Here is a 20990-nt window from a genome sequence, read left to right as displayed (position 1 = left end):
CATTGCCCCTTTTATGTTTTAATCACTACTTTGTTCAATTGTCTCCTTTGCTTCTTGCTTGCTTTTTCTTCCATCCTCTTGACTTTTTTCCTTCCCAATCCATTTCCCCTTCATTTTTTGCTTTTCACTAACTTTCCTTCCTTTTTTGCTTTCTTCCATGTTCCTTTCCTACAGTACAGTACATCTTACCCATCTCCCTTCCTTTATTCTTCCTGTCCTTACGTACTTGTCCTTCCTGTCTTTCCATTTTCCTTATCTTTTTCATTTTCATTCATTCCCATGTTCCTTTTTCTTTCCTTCTTTTTCTTCCTTCCTCATTTCCCCTTCCATTTTTTCTTATCTTTTGTTCCTTAAATTCTGTCTTTCTCACTCCTTCCTTAATATATTTCCATCCTTATTTTTCCCTTGATTTTATTCTGTCCTGACTTATGTCATTCCTTCCTATATTTATCCTTGCTTCTTTGTTTCTTTTGCTCCTTCCCACTACATTTCCCTCCTTTCTTTTTCTTCCTTCTTTATATCTTGTCTTCTATTCTTTCTTTGTCCTTCCTTTTTTATCTTCCATTCCTTATTTATCTGTCCTTCCTCTATGACTTCTTCCATCCTTCCTTTGTTGTTCTTCTCACTATCTTAACTTTTGCTTCTTGACACAAAACAAAATGTGTCTTCATTAACATTTAATGGTTCCTCGTAAAAACCCTCAAACGATGTCCACCTCTAATGAACACCAAATCCATCCCAAAGCACTCTGAATCTTGTTCTCTCTCCAACCGCCTGTCTTTATCCCTGAAAGCCTTTACATAATGTTCTCTCCACCTCATTCTCCAGGGATGCTCTCCATTATACAGCCGGGATCCAAACAATACAGCACACATGTCAAGCTTTATTTCTGAACAGTGAAGGGTGCCAGTGGTGTATTCTATTGCTCACAGCTGTATTCTGAGAAACTAACTTCACAGTCTAATATGAACAACTCATATGAAAAGCTAGCGAGTGTAGTTTTTAATTGTACACCTACTTAATGAAATGCGGCAGCAGCTAAGCAATAAAAGCACTATTGATTCACCTTCACAGACACACAATGAAAAGAAGTAATACATTTACCAGTTTTGGGGTCAACGGAGAAGTATGGCTGTCCGTGCAGAACGCTGTACACCACCCGTGCACTGTTTCCATATGTAGGGTCATCTGCGTCGGTCGCTGTCACTTGAAAAACTGATGTACCTGCAGAAAGAGAAAGAATAAAACATTGATGCTGTGAGTTTGAAGGGTGATTTGGGTGAAACTTGGAGGAATTTAGCATTACATAAATATTTAATGAATGGATCCTCTGCAGTGAATGGGTGACGTCAGAATGAGAGTCCGAACAGCTGAAAAAATATCACACAGTAATCCACACGATTCCAGTACATAAATTAATGTTGTGTTTAAAAAAAAGTTGCATGTTTGTTCATGCTTGTAAACAGTGCTTGGTCTGTGTATATTTCTCTCCTGATTCAGATGGTAAAAACTTATTTACTGGAGAAAGCAATATAATGGATAGAAGACTCATATCTTAACCAGAAGCAATGGTTTAAGGTTAAAACATCTTGATGGGTGTGAAAGTAGAATTAAAATAGAATAAAAAGTGCTAGAGTTTGAGGGTCAAATAAAGATGGAACAGGCATGTTTTTAGTCATTTCTTGAAGATAGCTAAGGACTCAGCTGCTCAGATAGAGTTGGGAAGGTCATTCCACCAGAAAGGAACATTTAATGAAAAAGTAAGTGAAAGTGATTTTGTGCCCCTTTGGGATTGCACAATAACGTGTCGTTCACTTGCAAAACACAAGTTTCTGGGTACATAACTCTGAAGTAGTGCATTTAGATGAAGGTGTGCAGAGCCAGTGGTGGTTTTGTAGGCAAACATTAAAGCCTTGAATTTTATGTGAGCAGTCATTGGTAGCCAGTGCCAACTGATGAACAGAGGTGTGGCATGCATTCTTTTTCGGCTCATTAAAGATTAATCTTGCAGAGTCATTTTGGATTAATTGTAGAGGTTTGATAGAACTGGCTGGAAGACCTGCTAAGAGAGTACTGCAATAGTCCAGTCTGGATAGAACAAGAGCTTGAACAAGGAGTTGTGTTGCGTGTTCTGAAAGAAAGGGCCTGATAATGTTGTATAATGCAAATCTGCAGGACAGGACAGTTTAAGAAATGTGGTCTGAGAAATTCAGCTTATCATCAATCACAACTCCAAGGTTTCTAGCTGTTTTTGAAGGAGTTATGGTTGATGAGCCTAACAGGATAGTTAAATTGTGATGAAGTGATGGGTTTGTTGAAACCCACAAGCAGTTCTGTCTTAGCCAAGTTGAGTTGAAGGTGATGGTCGTTCATCCAACAAGAAATGTCTGTTAGACATGCTGAGATGTGAGCAGCTATATTTTTTATAGCAGTTAGTTTTTATTTTTATTTTTAATCTTTCACAAAATAAAAAAAATACTTTAAAAGACAGAAATAATGATTTTCATTATTTTTGTCTTTTAAAGTATTTTTTTTATTATTTTGGTATAGAAGTTTTCTGTTCTATATCTATGTATCTTAAACAGATGGGAATGACATTAAAATTAAAATAAACTAATAAAATAAAACAAACTAATAAACAAAAAATAATAAATAAAATATTCAGTGTTTATAGTTAACGCATTGTTCTATTTATTGTATTACACATAAATAACAATAATAATATTTTTCCATTATTATTATTCATCATTATTTATGTGTAATACAATAAACAAAAATCCACAGCACATTGGCATATATATATATATGTATATATATGCCAATGTGCTGTGGAAAAAAATACAATATTATTACAGCATATACTGTCTGGAAATCTACTGGAAATCAAGACAAAATACTGATTGATAAAATTATTTTCTGCAGTGTTCTCTTGTGGTGAGACCCAGCCAGAGCAAAGTCGAAAAGCCGTGTTCTCCCACAAAGACTTTCAAAAGATTTTCAATTATGGTCATCACTCAGCATAATACACACTAGAGAGACAAAGTTCACTGCTTTCTGCGTAGTTCAACAGCATAAAGACCAGATAGCCGCAATTACTGTTACAGCTACAGATAAGTGTAATTTTGCTTCTAATCCTGAAGCTTCAGTGGGTTAAAATGAGTTATCTCAACCCTCTCTGTACCTTATACAGCTCTCAGCTTCAGTGAAAACATTTCTATCAGACTCTAGCAGCAGCTGGAAAGTTGCTGAAACAGCTTGTCTAGAATTTTCAGACAAGTGTCTCCTAGGACCAGCATATGAAGTGTGTGTGTGGAGGGAGTAATGTTTCTGCACGTCTAATAAAGATATTGAGTTTTACTAACTCCTAATCAAAATCGTACCCATAAAAATAAATAAATAAATAAAAGTACAGTAAAACTGCAACGCAAGCAGTGAATGCTAAGAGGGGAGCTGGGTAATATTTCGAAGTCAGTACGGATCATCTGCTGTTTAACATGGCGGTACACACTCAGCAGCCACTTTATTAGGTACCCCTGCTGAAAAAGACCAGCTTACACCAGCATGAATTTCCAGGCTGGCTTTGGTGCAGATTTTTTGTTTTTTGCAAGCCACTTGTTTATTAATATTTCATGCAGTTTTAAGTTATTTTGAGATAATTTACCTGGACCTTTTTAACCCTTTTAAATATGCCTACACACCACAGTTATAGATACCACACCACAATGATAGATACGATACATAGAACGACAGACAGACAGACAGACAGACAGACAGATAATCTAACTTCACACTTACTCCTGACACAGCACACATTCCTCCGCAGGTCACCTTTCGACGCAACCTACATTCACTCTCTCCCTCTCATCTATCCTCTGTGGTTTCATCCTAACTTCTTTCACCCTCTCAATTTTCAGCACGGGACACAAACAGTGCTACTGACACTCTTTGCTCCACTCTAACCTAAACTTTTGCCAACTGTCATCCAGCCCAGAACGCACAAACCCATCTGCCCCCTGGCTGTCCGATGTTCTCCGTGAACATCACTCTAAAGTCAGGGCTGCAGAGAGGAAATGGCACAAATCAAGAAACTCTACCGACCTCAGTGTGTATCACAGTGTGTCACTCCTCTATTCCTTCTCTGCAAATGTCTTCACTGCTAAAACAACATGCTATCACAACAGAATTAACAACTGTTCTGACTCTCGCACACATTTCAAAACTTTCTCTTCTCTGTTCTCCTCCCCCTCCTACTTCATCAACTCTTACAGCTGATGACTTTGCAGTTTTCTTCACAAATAAGACAAGAACCATCAGTGACCAATTCCCCACACCGCAGACTGCTGAAAACTTCATAACGACTAATACACACTCTCTCTCCTCCTTCTCTTCACTCTCAGAAATGGACATTTCCAAACTTATCCTTTCCAATCATCCTACTACTTGTCCACTTGATCCTATCCTCACTCACCTCCTTCAGGCCATTTCTTCTTCAGACATACCTTCACTTACTCACATTATTAACAGCTCTCTTTACTCTGGTACATTTCCCACAGCATTTAATGAGACTCGGGTAAGCCCACTGCTTAAGAAACCATCTCTAAATCCAGCACAAAACTACAGAATGGTAACACTTCTATTCATTGTAGGGATGCACCGAATATTCGGCCGGCCTAAAGACTTTTATCAGGAGACAGATCAGAGCGCAGAAAAAAAGACCCGTCTCTGCACCAGATGAGGGGCATGCACCCTCGTTGTCTGATATGTTCAGTGAAATTCTGCAAGAAAGTGCCTCAAGTATATATATATATATATATATATACACACACACACACACACACACACACACACACACACACACACATATATATACATAATATCAGATTGTAGCCATATTTCTGCTAGATTTCTGCTTTAATTTGATAAAAATGTTTATTTATGCCCTGGCCCTATTTAAATATACTCTCTCAAATATTTCTCAAATGTCAGGTAGATAACAAGCTCAACTGCTCAACAGCTAGATGGTTATCTGTCTGAAGTCCCAATCCCCAGAAGTGATAACCCTCTTGCCTATACTGGAGAAGTAATGCACTTTCTAGTCCTACAGAGAACAATTTTAAATGCACTTCACCTAAATGCACTTTGTTTTTATGAGAGAACAGTTCATTTTAAAACCTTTCTGCAGGCCAGTAGGCCTGTACATTATTATTTAATATTCACATGAGTGGGATAAATTTTTAGTTTGAATTTTATTTTATACTGTGCATTGTTGCAATGTGCTTAATAAATATTTGCATAATTTGTAATTATGTATTTTTTATATTTTTTATAATTTATGTAATTGTAATTATCTTTGAAACTTTAATATTAATTTATGCAATTGCAATGTCTTCATTTTAGTAAAGTTAGTACACGGTCATAGCAATAAATGCAATGGTATTAATAATTGGCATAATTTCTTCCGGTGTTTCGGTTTCGGTTTTCGGCCTTGGTTTTCTCTTTTTCGATTTTCGGTTTCGGCCAAGAATTTTCATTTTGGTGCACCCCTAATTCATTGCAAAGTCACTTGAGTGAGTTGTGTTCAACCAACTCTCTATGTTTCTTGTACAGAACAACCTAGTGGACAGCAACCAATATGGCTTCAAAAGCGGCCAATCAACTGAGACTGCCCTGCTCTCTGTAACTGTATTCCTGCGACTGGCAAGAGCAGCTTCCAAATCCTCAGTACTTATCTTGCTGGATCTGTCTGCTGCTTTTGATACAGTAAACCACCAGATTATCCTTTCCAACCTCAGAAAGATGGGGATCTCTGGAACCGCACACCTGTGGTTCAAATCTTACCTCTCAGGTAGGTCCTTCAGGGTGACTAAGAGGGGTGAGGTTTCTAAGTTAGAACTTTTTGCTACTGGGGTTCCTTAAGGCTCAGTGCTTGGACCACTTCCCTTTCTCCATCTGCCTGACGGGATTAGGATCTGTCATTCAGAAGCATGGCTTATCTTATCACTGCTATGCTGATGACACTCAACTCTACTTCTCATTCCAACCAGATGATCAGACGGTAGCTTCTCTCATTGCAGCCTGTCTGAGAGACATTTCTAGCTTGATGAAGGACCATCACTTTCAGCTCAACCTTACTAAGACAGGACTGCTTGTGGTTCCAGCTAACCCATCATTTCGTCACAACTACTCTATACAGATAGGTTTGTCGACCATAACTCCTTCCAGGACAGCCAGAAACCAAGGAGTTGTGATCAATCATCAGTTATGCTTCACAGACCATTTTGCTAAAATGACCCGGTCATGCAGATTTGGCTTATACAACATTAGGAAGAAATAGACCCTTCCAGTCAGAGCAAGCCACATATCTTCTTGTCCAAGCTCTTGTTCTCTCCAGACTGGACTATTATAATGCTCTTTTGGCAGGCCTTTCTGCATGTTCTATCAAACCTCTGCAACTGATCCAGAATGCAGCAGCGAGAGCTGTCTTTAATGAGCCAAAAAAAGCTCATGCTACTCCTCTCCTCATCAGGTTACACTGGCTGACAGTAGCCACTCGCATTACATTCAAGGTACTGATGCTTGCCTACAAGACGACCACTGGCGCTGCACCAATATACCTAAACACACTAGTTCAAACTTATGCGCCCTCCAGAAGCTTGCGTTCTGCAAGTGAATGGTGCCTTGTAGTGCCATCCCAAACATGTTCAAAATCACTATCAAGGACCTTTTCCTGGACTGTGCCCAGCTGGTGGAATGACCTCCCAATCTCAGTTCGAACAGCTTCAAAAAACATCTAAAGACACATATTTTTTTCACCAGCACTTGACCAACTAATACTAGTTCTTCCCTATTCTATTCTATTCTATTCTATTCTATTCTAGAAAAAAATTACTACGTGTACTGTGCTAGACTAACTGAGACTTGTCATGGCACTTGTATGCTGTTGTTATCTTCTTGTTGGTCTGATTGCTTCTATTGTTCTCATTTGTAAGTCGCTTTGGACAAAAGCATCTGCTAAATTATTAAATGTAAATGTAAAATAGATAGATATACAGGTAGATAGATAGATGTGGAAGGTGGTATATGTTTGCAGTGGTGGTTCTTTCACAGCGCTTGCTATTAGTCTCTTAGATCTGAAGGTCTGGCTTGTATCCAGTCAATCAATTCAGACTGGCAGAGACAAACCGTCAACACAGCTCTCCAACACACAGTGAATATTGACATCATTGGACTAGTGCTGCATGGGGGCAGAAGTGTGAGCGTCTAGACGGACTCAGTCAGCTCACAGATGATTACAGATAAACGCCTCCAAATGCTCAACCCCAGAATAAGAGGAAACAAGACTAATTATTCATTTGCCTCTTTTTCTGTCAATCCTTGTTACCAAGCATCTCTTCTCCATGTGTCCCATCAATACTAATCGACTGAGCATGTGTTCCTCCAGCTCAAACTGCCAGCTGAGGTGATGCTGTGCTGCTGGACCAACTCTGGCTTATCTGGTTAGTCTTACATTACCAATGGAATGATTATGAAAAAGGTTTTACTGATAGTTTATATCCCTGTGAAACATACTGAGTGCTAATCCCAGTGCAAATGTTTTGTTTACTTAGATACAATCAAAATATGTTTACCAAAACAAAAATACTGAAATAAAAACCCACAGTGGATATCTGGAGATGAGTTAATTAACGGCGAACAGTGCACCTTCTGTGGTATATGTGCCCTTGAAACTGTGCACCGCAAAACAAAAATAATTTTCTTAATGAGCATTTTTTAATAGATTTCCAGTAAAAATATCTAAAAAATACCTAAAACTATATATTATAAAGTTTATATATTTTAACATTATCAAAAATACTGTCAAAAACACAGTGGCAATGCAAAATATTATAACAATTGAAAATTGTAATATAATAATAATAATAATAATAATAATAATGGCATAATTATGTTTAATTGTGAAATATTGTCATATTTTAAATAGTTATTTTAAATTGCAATAACGTCTTACAATATTACTGTTTCTAATGTTATGTAATGTAAAATAATTTTAAAAGTGGTATTGGATGATTATTTCAAATTGCAGTAATATTTTACAGTATTACCGATTTGGACATTATTATTATTATTATTATTATTATTATTATTATTATTATTAATAATAATAATAATAATAATAATAATAATAATAATAATAATAAAGATCCTGAACTAAATGCAAAAAAAAAAAAAAAAAAAAAAAAAAAAAAATCCTGAGCCTGATCTTTTTTCCGTTGACGGGGCAGGGAATGCAAAGCATACAATGACTCTGGCAACTTTAACATTTTAAAGGATAGTATGGCAAAGTTATTGCTTTCTTTATTCAAAATGATTTTCTTTTTCATGAATATATGATTGACCTGAAGAATGAAAGCTATATCCTACACTTGAAAAATTATGAGCTATATCACCGCTTATCATCACTAGGGGTGTGACAACACAATTCACTCACAAAATGAGACAAAATACAGATACTTGGTTCAGTACAACAAGACAATATTTTAATACTCTTTTAAATAAATTTTCAATGACAAAATATTTGTTTTTTAATTACAAAAAGTAAAACAATGCAGTTGTATGTCAATAAATCTGATTATTTTGATAACTGTGAAAGCTGATATTTTTTCGTAACACAAACAGACCTAAGTGAAAACCATGCATTAGTGTAACTATTTATATATAAACTAACGATGAGGCAATAATAATTGGATCAAATAAAATATACAAATTAATTAATTACAAAAAGTAATTACTGTTAAAAAGTCATTTTAATGTTAAAATCCATTAAATATTTATAATTGGCTACAGGCAGAAACTTTTATTTTGAAATCATGATGTATAATACATGGCATATTTAGACAGGTTGATTCTCCCGTGTTGGCAAAGGTTTATAAAAGAATTACGTTACAAATCTAGTGAGATAATGCACACTGTTTTTCAAGATGAACGTTAATTCACATTCACAGCATATAGAGAGGAAGTGTTTAGCCCCTTTCACACATACAGTACTGGTAAATTACCGGTAAGTTACCATTAATAGATCATGTGTGAACAGGACCTTCTCAAAAATTCCTGTAAATATGTTCTGGCAATCATATGGTTCTTATGGACAGATGACATGATTACTCTGAGCCGTGTACAAAGCTCCACTGCTTTATAAATTCACTTTCTATGTAAATATGCTAGATGCACTTCTTTGATCATTGCGCCTCACAGCTTTTTGTCGCGCTTTTCCATTCATCAATGTCTGCGACTTGAAGGTCTGACTGGCTAGTACTGTTAGTTTGGTGGAGAGGGAAAGCTGCTCCTCTCATACCATTGGTAGGAGAACTCATGGACTCGAAAGTGATATCAACAATCACATGTTTAATGTAGGATAATTTTTTTTACGTAGCCAAACACTGCATGCCGGAATTCCGGCACGGTGCCGGAGAACTTCAAGCCCTGTAAATGTAAATAGATATTTACAATTTAAATGTAAAATACTTTTAAAAGTGGTTAGAATTTTAAACGTGGTTTTGGGTTATGATTTTAAACAATTATTTTAAAATATAATGGTATTTTGTAATATTACTGTTTTTGATAGTATTTTTGGTCATATACATATGTCTATATAATACCTTAAAATAAAAATAATAGCTAAAAATAAAAATTACTATAAAAGTTTGTCATCATAATATTTTCAATTGGGATAATACAACTGATACAAAAAAAATCTACAATTTGAATTGTAATAATATTTTACTGTGTTGCTGTGCTTTTGACATAATTTTTAATCATGTTAAAAATATTCAAAACTACAATTTTTTAAATTACTACCACAGAACTGTTTAAATTAAATCAGAATGATCCCAAACTTTATAAAACATAAACATGGAAACATAAAATATATTTATTATGTTACATTTCTGCTTAAAACAAGAACAATCACACATATGTAATCTGTATTAAAATTCTAAATAATGAGACAATGTCAGGCATGCAAATGGGAGTCAAATGGAGTCGTACTTTGAATTTACAGTCACAGTCTTAACTCAAATCAAGTAGACCGCATTCATTTGTTTTTTAAATGGTGTATTTACAAGAGGAACAAATCTATCAGATGCCACTGACATCCTATAAAGGCAGAACATTAGCTCAAGAGAAAACTGTGATATGAAGTGGACAGTCCAGCAGCGTGTAATAGACTCCTTTAACACTGATTGCAGCTGGTACTCAAAGCTTACGATACCACAAAGCATTGTATGGGCTTCAGTTGCTATGGCAACAGTCAATTGGGACCTAAATAAACAACAAACAAAGATTTCTAAACCCACAGGCCATAATCTCCACTGAAAAGTGTTTCACGCTGCCAAAATAAAGATCAATATTTCATTTGTACATGCAAGGCAGGAATGTATCCTTCAAGACTCCCAGAGAGATGCAAAAACTGTATCTTGCGTGGCTGAGAGTGAGAACATGTGCTGCAGTGACATGCTGTACATATGACACAAAATATTTCACTTCTGATATATTAATAATATAATAGCCATTTTCTGGAAATCAACAGTGACATGCTGTGTGTGGGCTGGGAGTGAGTTTACAGGAGAAACGTTCCTCTAAAGCAGTGGTTCATTACCTCTTTTGATCTGAACACAAGACACGTTGTGCCATAAAACTACTTTTGTAGGAGGATAAAATACATGGAAAAACAAATTTACAAAAGTAGCATGCTATTTACTGTGTTGCAGTAGTGCTAAAATAATAATAATAATAATACACTTGTGTAAAAGTGTTGTAAAGTGAGGATGCCATCAACAATAATGCAATAAATAGATTTTATTAATTAACTTCTATTAACTTAAATTAAATCAACATTTGGTGTGACCATACTATGCGTTAAAAAAAGTTTTTGTCCTAGGTACACTTGCGCATTGATTCTCAGGTAGCTTTGCAGTAGGTTTCTTGAAGTGTCTTGGAGATATTGGCACAGTTTTATATATAAGCATTTAACAAATTTAACTGAGAATATAAGTTAATCTATGAACTCATTCCACATTATTATTTCTATCACAATCTCATAAACCCCCTGCAGCAACATCAGAAACCCGGTCTACACGGAGGACCCGAGAGCCGAGGACCCGGGACCTGATCCTAGATCAGTACAGGTTCGAGGCTATATTTTAAATGGTCAGCCGTGTTCGGGTCGGGTCCCAATCTAAAACTTCGGGTCCCGGGTCTGTTTAACATTGGTTGTAATACCCGAGTCGAATGGACTTGGAGAATACCCGGCAGTTATCAGAGTCAGTCAGCACTGTGCGTGTGTTGTTTTGTAACTTTCAACTTGTAAAATTAGGATGAGAAAAGTGTGAGTCTTTAATTTGAAATAAACGATGAAATGACTTTACCTTTGACAACTGGCTTTTTTATTTAGAAGGCGGGACTTATTATGCCATACAGTGCTTTGCAGTTTCTCCAATTTTTATAATAATATTATGAATGAACCGTCTTGTTGTAATATCTAACATTTTTGTTCAGGCTCGGCTTGGAGAGCATAGAGATGATAGCAAATAAGTAAAGCTAACGTCAGAAGTCATGGCACTGGACGAGCAGTCGTTATTATAATCCATGGGCAAACAGTCTAAATTATTATACAAGTTGACTCGAGATACAAAAAATGCAAAACTGCAAATCCGCATTTGTCATCCGTCACCGTGACAGCAAGTAGAATTTTGAAGCTGGAATAATGAATGGATTAAGCATTTCAATTGGAAGGAGAGGAATATGGATGGAACATGGATGGAACTTTCTTGGCAAGGAGGATTGTGTGCATCACTGTCAGGTACAAGGGAGAAGGCTTCTTTCATTAGATAAGACAAAGTTTAAATTTTGCAACTTGTTTATCAATTTGTTAATAGCAATTTGCTGTGGAATATGAGCCGATTGGGTCCAATCGGGTCTGTGTCTTCCCGGCCTTGTTCAGGTCCAGCTTTCAAATAAGTGACGGTCCACGTTTGTTCCGATTCCGGATCCATTTATGGGTCTCCTTGGGTTCGGGTACAGAATTTTGGACCCCTGTAGACCTCTACCTGGGAAAACCGTGTTGTAAGGGAATCTCTCACTCTCTTTCTCTCTGTATATATTTTCACTGTTTCTCCTAGTTGAAGTGGAGCGTTCTGGAGAAAGCATGAGCACATAGTGCTCTCCAAGAGCTGTCGGGCTCCTGAGGGAACTCTAGCCGCAAAACACAAAACAACAGCATAAAAGCCATGGGCTGGATAGAAAAAGAGCCAGCTGGAGTGAATCTGGGAGATCTGAATTAGAAGTGATGGATCTTAGAGCGTGACATCCTATGAGTTTGCATCAGTAAGCATCAGGTTAGAATATTTTCTGGACAGATATGCTTTTAAAATCCATTAAAATTTTCACTTTTGCACACAGACGGAAATGGACCGTATCACCTGAACCTGAGACATTTAAGTTGAGCAGTAAACAATTCACTTCTGCTCAAAGAAAAGAGCAAAACAATCTCATGGGTTTGGACACACAGAGCAACATTTGTTCAGAACTACATTGGCACTATGTGGTTGCTGAGGTGTTCTGAGGAAAGATACCCTGTGGTATTTTGCAGCAGCTTTTGTTTAGATCTGTAGTACAAATGGTGCTGGACGAGTTACACGTGAAAGTCAAAATTAAATAATTCTCACAAACAATTTTGCTTCCATAATTTGGCCTAATTTTAGTCTTAGTACATTAACATCCGTCATCTTAATCCATGACTCCATGAACATGCAAAATTAAAGTCAATAGTTTTGTTTTCATGTTGACATACATTAAATAAAGTTAAAGAGTTCAAATCACTAACTCTACACAAGAGCAACACTGCAAAACCACACAGAAAAAGCATTAATAAGATTTAAATGTTATTTATTCATTTTTCATACTTAATTACCAGTAAAAAAAAAACAAATAAAAAACATAAAAATAAAAAAACAAACAAACAAACAAACAAACAAACAAACAAAAAAATTGCAGCCAGCCTGGTGCTTCTGATCTGAAGGAGTCTTTACGCATCAAGTAATATCACCCCCTGGCCCCGCCTTCACAAACACGCTTGTTTGAACATGCGTTATGTTCTCAGTCACGGTTCTCCTGTCTGATTTGAGGGCATCGCCGGTTCAACGCAAGTCGTGGTGTTAACAGTTGCTGTTCTAGCCATAGCTAGTGTATGTTGCAGTGGAGTTAAAAGTCTAAGGTGAAGTAGGCTAATGTCAAATTTCCATAATTTAGACAAGGCAACAAACACAAGTTAAAGAACGAGCAAGGCTCCGAGTTAGACTATTATTTGCAGGGCGGTATGGCTCTGTTCATCAGCTAGTCAATGAGGAATTCACCAAGGATATTTTCATAAACAAAAACTGAAACCAAGACATAAACTATTGGTCAATTTTTTTTTTCCGTAAACTGGAATAATAAAAAAAAAAAATCACAATAAATTAAAAACAAAACAAAACTAACAACAGTTACTGAAATAAAATATTAATTAGCAAAACTCAATAAACGTTTTCGTTATTAATAAGCTCTTTACTGTGGTGGAAAATCTGGCCTGTGGCCGTTTAGGGAAATGCCTGTTCGCGCGCGGAGTTGCTGAGGCAATTATACGCTCAATGAAGGACCGTAACTTTGAACACATCGCTAACGTTGTTAGTCCTAAGCGGCTGATCATAAAGGATGCGTCTGTGGCAGTGAAATGGAAAATAACACAGGTTATGAGACAGAAGTTTAACTTTAAACTTGAGCGATGCATTTTTAGTTTCTTGGGCGAGACGCGGGTGCAACAGCAAAACAAGTCCGTCAAGCACAAAAAAAAAACTTTATTGTAGCCTACTACTACTGTATGTTTGAGATGTCATATTTTAACGAAGGTTGACAGGCTGAAATGTGCTTTTATTATCTTAGTTTTTTTACAAAACATTGCTAATAATATTATCATCCATGTGGAGAGACATTTCCCCACAATGTAGAGAATACAAGGACAACACACACACGCACACATAGGGATGCACGCACGCACGCATGCATGCACGCATACTTTAACTTGGTCATACCAAAGAAAAAAGAAAAATTAATCTGCCGAAGCATTAACAAAAAAAAAAAATGTATTTTCAATTTAAGATACTTTCTATTAAAAAAGTGGCATAGGACTTTTATCCTGTTTTATATTTTTTAGACGTTTTAACTTTACAATGAAAGGAACTGCATGAATATAAGTTAGGAGTAATATGTGACCCAGGACCACAAAACCAGTCATAAGGGTCAATTTTTCTAAATTGAGATTTAAACATAATCTGAAAGCGTAATAAATACGCTTTCCATTGATGTATGGTTTGTTAGGATAAGACAAATTTTGTCCGAGATAAAACTATTTTAAAATCTGGAATCTGAGGGTGCAAACAAAATCTAAATAGAGAAAATCGCCTTTAAAGTTGTCCAACTGAAGTTCTTAGCAATGCATATTACGGAACATGATCTTTACTTAATATCTTAATGATTTTTGGCATTAAATAAAAATCTATAATTTTGATCTACAGTATACAATGTATGTTTGGTGTGCTACAAATATACCCCAGAGATTTAAGTCTGGTTTGTGTGGTCCTTGGTCACATAGGTTACATTTGTCTGCAGGACAAAAAAAGATCATAAGAAAACAAGGAAATCTCACCAACTTCTGCCATCTCAGGCACAGTTGTGACGAAGGGTCCGTCGGGAAATTTGGGGGCATTGTCATTAATATCCTGAACTTTTATAATGAACTCTGACTCTGGCTCCAGGGGTTTATTGGTGTTGATGTTGATGGCCTGCGCGTGAAGAACATAATGTGATTTCTTTTCCCGGTCCAGACTTTTGGTGGCGTGGATGTCTCCCGTTACCTCGTTGATGATGAAGATACTTCCTGCTCCTTCACCACTAAGGATGTACCTGACCGAACCGTCGCCTTTGTCTGAATTAGAATGTAGCTGAAATGAGAGACAAAGAAACGTTGTTGTGTGACTGCCGATACTAATCAATATATTACAATATATTCAATAACCAGGTCTCATTAAGCACATAATGTTCCAACAAACCCTTAGGCTAGAAACCTTTTATCTACCTGATTTGCAAAAGTAAGTAAATTCATTAAATTTTTAGAGGAAAATGTGAGTGTTTTTTGCCTGTGCAGTGATGCTGGGCTGTTTGCTAGGATGCTCTTTTGTGGTTGTTAGGCAAACATACTCTTCAGGAAGTCAACCTACTAATTTCTTACCTATATTTGTTTCTGCACATTAAACTGGAGCAGGATCAGGAATTTCTCCTAAACACATCACCATTAAAGTGATTTTAGAAAAGGAGAATGCTGTACTGTATGATGGCACATGGTTTATCGTCAGAAGTTTATCGTCAGAAATCTCTGATAATTCATTGTTGACATGAGATCTTACCCTATGCAATGTCGACAGAAATAGAGAGAGAGAGAGAGAGAGAGAGAGAGAGAGAGGTGATGCAAGCCAAAAAAATGCTTAACTGATAGAAAGAGGATTACTCACCGCTCTCTAGCTAATGGCTACCATCTTAAACATCTTAAAGCTTATGACAAATACAAGAAATTTCTAAAATAAATAATCCAGCATAATGATTCCTGCAGACTAAACCTTTGCTAATTTAACAACTTTAGTATGCACATTTATACATTAATTTAGATTACTCTAATGTATCTGGATGCTATCTATGTTTCTCATCATTGTCAGTAGTGATTTTAGAATATTCTCATTATTGTACTGCAATAACGTGCTTAAATTTATTGTTTGTTTGTTTATTATAAATAATTATAATAATAATAATGATGATGATAACAATAATAATAATTATTGTTATTATTATTAAACAAACAAACAAATTAAAACAAACCCCAAAATACTACTACTATCAATAATATAATATAATAATAATAATAATAATAATAATAATAATAATAATAATAATTATTATTATTATTATTATTATCATCTAATTGTAATAATGTGTTTTGCCTATATATATATATATATATATATATATATATATATATATATCAAAGGCACATATTTAAGATGCACAATAACAGGTCAAGTTACAGATTGCAGTTGTTATTTTGATAAGTAATGTTTATTGTTACTCCATATATAAAGACTATAAGTGATCATAAATGCAAGGTCAAATATTATCCTGATATATGCATGCTTCATACATTTAACAATTTATTATTTAACTTTTTTCTCATTACAATGAACATTCATTCATTCATTCATTGGGCAGAAATGTGCTTAATTGCCATGAAAACAAAGTCAAGATTGCTAAATTCTTAATTATCCTACAAACTAGGCATAATTTTCTTCATGCATAAATAAAATGATGTATTCTTCTGTTGATTTGAGGGTGAAATGTGACCTGAGTACAGCTTTCATCACAAGATTCACCCACCTAACTGCCATCTACACTTTCAAGACTTCTTTTTGTCTTTGCTCTTACAGTTAACTCTCTTTGGGAACTGAATGAGTGATCAGACATGCCAATGAACTGGTACATGTTGTGGAGGATGTCTAACTGCATTGCACACCCTCTAGATGCGCCAGATAATAATTAAGAAAGCCCTAAATAACAATAATGTTATTCCCAAAGCATGGCAAGAAATAACAAGAGCGGTTAATGTTTCAGGAAGGCGTAGTGTGAACCCATGGGATACCTGCTGTCTGAGCTCAGCACACAACAAGCAGTCTGCTCAATGCATGGTGTCTCAAGGCTCATTGGTTTTGTGATAAGGCAAAACATTGACAGAACACTCAAACCGCTGAAAGCCCTGGTTCTCCTGAGTGTTTTATTGTCACTATCCAATAAGTGTCAGATTGTGATCCGCTCAAACCCAGTTTAATGACTCGAGCACAAACTGAAGCAAACAAACGCTTACAACTTGAGCCATTTAACATATGTACTTGCTTAATAAACATAACTGTGCATGAATCATCAGTGCAGAAATGACTGGATTATGATAAGTAGCCGAATGGGTGTTTTATTGTCACTATCCAATAAGTGTCAAATTGTGATCCACTTAAACTCAGTTTATTGAACCTTTTTAACATTATAAACATCTTTACTGTGACTTGTAGATTATTTCAGTTCATCATAGCTGTATTATAACTACTAATATAATAAATAATAATATCATATCATAAATAGCTATAAATATATCTAATATTTAAGAATTACTAATAATTAAAAAACAATCATCTTTTTCTGACCCCAAAGTTTTGAATGGTAGTACACATGGAAATACAGTATATATATACAATGGCATATTGTACATCCCTAAAAACAAACAAACAAATAAATGCTGATATCATAACTAGTATGTATGAATTAATAATAATTTCATGAATGAATGAATGAATTAATGAACTATTTAATTAATGAAATCCACTAATCACTAATATTTATGAATATTAATTCATAAATAAATAAATACTAATATCATAAATATCACCAATATCTATGAATTGCTAATCATTCAGCAGCAACTCAATGCATTTAGGCATCTATATGTGGTGAAGATGACTTGCTGAAGTTTAAACTGAGCATCAGAATGGGAAAGAAAGGGGATTTAAGTGACGTTAAAGGTGGAATAGTTGTTGGTGGCAGACGGGCTGGTCTGAGTATTTCAAAAACTGCTGATCTACTGGGATTTTCATGCATAAACATATCTAGGGTTTACAGACTACGGTCCGAAAAAGAGAAAATATCCAGTGAGCGGCAGTTGTGTGGATAAAAATGCCTTGTTGACGTCAAAAGAGAATGGGCGGACTGGTTAGAGATGATAGAAAGGCAACAGTAACTCAAATAACCACTTGTTACAACCAACACATCAAACCCTGAAGCAGGTGGGCTACAACAGCAGAAGACCACACCAGGTGCTGATCCTTTCAGCTAAGAACAGGAAAAGGAGGCTACAATTCGCACAGGCTCACCAAAATTACACAATAGAAGATTGTTAAAACATTATCTGGTCTGATGAGCCTTGATTTCTGCTGTGACTTTCAGATGGTAGGGTCAGAATTTGGCATGAAGAACATGAAAGCATGGATTCATCCTGTCTTGTCTCAATGATTCAGGCTGCTGCTGGTTGTGTAATGGTGTGGGGGATACTTTCTTGGCACACATTGGGCCCCTTAGTGCCAATTGAGCATTGTTTAGAAGCCACAGCCTACCTGAGTATTGTTTCTGACCATGTCCATCCCTTTATGACTACAGTGTACCCATCTTCTGATGGCTTCTTCTTCTGATTTGAGCTTTGTGCACCATGTCACAAAGCTCAAATCATCTCAGATTGGTTTCTTGAACAAGGAAATGAGTTCACTTTACTCACATTGCCTCGACAGTCACCAGATCTCAGTCCAATAGAGCAACTTTGGGATGTGGTGGAACGGGAGATTCGCAACATTTTTTTTGAGAAGATAATGTAGAATAATTGGTGCAGATTCGCTGTGACTGCAACTGATTTTGTTTACAGGCTTCTAGCATAACGTCTCATTAACTTGTCTTCTGATTGGAGAGGTTCTAGGCCGAGTGTGAGCTCTGACCATTCAGCTAATTACTGACTGCTCGCCTGAGTGCTCTGTTTACTGACACAAACGGACAGTTCACTCCCGCCGACGACCTGGCTGTGCAATCAGCCCACGCTCTCCTTTAATTACAAATTAATTTCAGCATAGCTGTTTGTATTACTGGCCACGGTTTACACAATTCTTGCCCTCAAACAGTCAAAACCCAGGAAGTGAGTTTCACCCCTCCATATGATGGTGTGATTGAAGAGTCGAATGCCTTTTGTGCCATTTTTTTGTCTGAATTTCCCATGACTGGGCTGCCAAGACAATACTGTGTCCTTGTAATGTGTTTTTATCAGATTATAACTTCATAATCAATGTCTGGAATCTTATTTGTGCTCTCTAATGTACTTACAGTGTTTCATTTGTGTTGTGTTGGCTACTTGCAGTTTAGAAAATGCCTTGAATGATCATTAGGCCAGTGTAAAACATTAAGATTAAATGAAGGGAATGTTTATTTTATTCAAACTGCACTTTTCTTCACAAATCTGAGCCCAGAGGAAAATTTGGTTGCTCAAACATTGTTCTTTTATGTGTTATTTGTTTTATATGTTGTGGAAAAGTTCATTTCAGTAATTCAACAAAAATTGTGAAACTTGTGTATTAAATAAATCCAGCGCACACAGACTGAAGTAGATTAAGTCTTTGGTTCTTTTAATTGTGATGATTTTGGGTCACATTTAACAAAAACCCATCTTAACAAATTATAATACTTCATAAGACCAATACAAAATAAAACAAAAAAAAATAGTGAATTGTTGGCCTTCTGGAAAGTATGTTAATTTACTGTACATGTACTCAATACTTGGTAGGGGCTCCTTTTGCTTTAATTACTGCTTCATATCAGCGTGGCATGGAGTTGATCAGTCTGTGGTACTGCTGAGGTGGTCTGGAAGCCCAGGTTTCTCTGAAAGTGGCCTTCAGCTCATCTGCATTTTTTGGTCTCTTGTTTCTCAAATTTCACTTGCAGGTGTTTTGAGTTGATTAGCTGATTGGCGTGTCACCATTTTTGTTAAAAGTGAGCCAAAACCAGTACAATTAAAAGCAGCAAAGACTTAAACTACTTCAGTCTGTGTGCTTTGACTTAATTTAATACACACGTTTTACAATTTGAGTAATATTTCTGAAATAAATGAATTTTTCCACAACATTCTAATTTTTTTGAGATGCAACTGTACACACACACACACACACACACACACACACACACACAAACACACACACACACACTTTATATAACTAAATATTACCTTAACACTTCTATTAAAAACAAATATTGAAACATTTTCGATTTTTTTATTTATTTTTAAGTAATTTATTGCTTTAAAGGAAATACTAAATTTTCAGCATCATTACTTCAGTCTTAGGTGTCATATTATTCTTCAGAAATAATTTTCTAATATGCTGATTTAATGCTCAAGAAACATTTATTAGTATTATTATTATTATTATTATTATTAGTATTATTATCAATATTGAAAACGTTGTACAGCTTAATATATTTTGTGGAAATCAAAACAGAACCCCCCCCCCCCCCCCTCTATTTTTTCCTAAACATTTTTAAACAAACAAACAAATAAATAAATATATCTATCAATCACCCATGACAAATTAAAGAGGATTCATTGTGAAATCCCAAATGCTACACGATCAGGACTGCTGAACCCAGCCCCATTCCTTTTACACTCCAGCTCTGCTGCTTCCAAATTTGGTCACAGCTACACAAGGGAACATAAATTTCACTTAACCTGCAGTCAGGCTTCTAATTTGGCCACTGACTTAGCTGGGCACAGGCTAATATATCACACTCTGTCTCTGTAGCAGCTCCACTGATGCTCAGTCAAGCCCTCACTAATGGCAGGAAATAAAAGTGGCACTGGGTCAATAGAGCCAAAGCCATCCAGCTAAAACACAGGGTGGGCCATCATTCCTGGAGTGATAACAGAGTGAAATGTATTAACTTTATCAATTAAATATAAGTGCCACAAATAAAACTGAATCCCATCTGTATCAACTATTTCAAGCCTACCAAACAAATGAAGCTAAAATATTAAAAAGCTGTCACGGTTGGTAAACCGTGATCTCTGGGTTTTTGCACTTTGTGGGTGTAGTTTGTGTGTTACGCGTCAGCACTGATTAGTTTGTGGGCGTCTCCGTTAATTGTCATCAGCAACAGCTGTCACTCATTTACTCATCCCTATATATTGGCTTGTCTATCGTCTTTTGTTCGTGAGAGCGTTGTTTCATGTTTGTGACCTATGCTTTGCTTTCTTGTGTGTTTCTGCGTTGGATGTCCGTGTCTCC

General features: G+C 36.1%; 1 protein-coding gene across 3 annotated transcripts in view; it reads right to left on the bottom strand.

Annotated features, from left to right (window-relative positions):
* Positions 1–20990, bottom strand: part of LOC132122466 (cadherin-18-like) — a 185381-nt gene that overhangs the window by 72289 nt on the left and 92102 nt on the right. For 2 of the 3 annotated variants that reach the window (XM_059532755.1, XM_059532754.1), the window contains exons 3-4: positions 14738–15032; positions 1105–1224 (exon numbers count right to left, since the gene is read on the bottom strand). In XM_059532755.1, coding sequence (XP_059388738.1) covers positions 1105–1224; positions 14738–15032 — 415 coding nt within the window. The remainder of the gene's footprint in view (positions 1–1104; positions 1225–14737; positions 15033–20990) is intronic. The other variant, XM_059532756.1, reaches the window with a different exon arrangement.

The sequence above is a fragment of the Carassius carassius genome, chromosome 40, assembly GCF_963082965.1.
Source record: "Carassius carassius chromosome 40, fCarCar2.1, whole genome shotgun sequence".
Lineage (NCBI taxonomy): Eukaryota > Metazoa > Chordata > Actinopteri > Cypriniformes > Cyprinidae > Carassius > Carassius carassius.
This window is presented reverse-complemented; position numbering and strand designations above follow the sequence as displayed.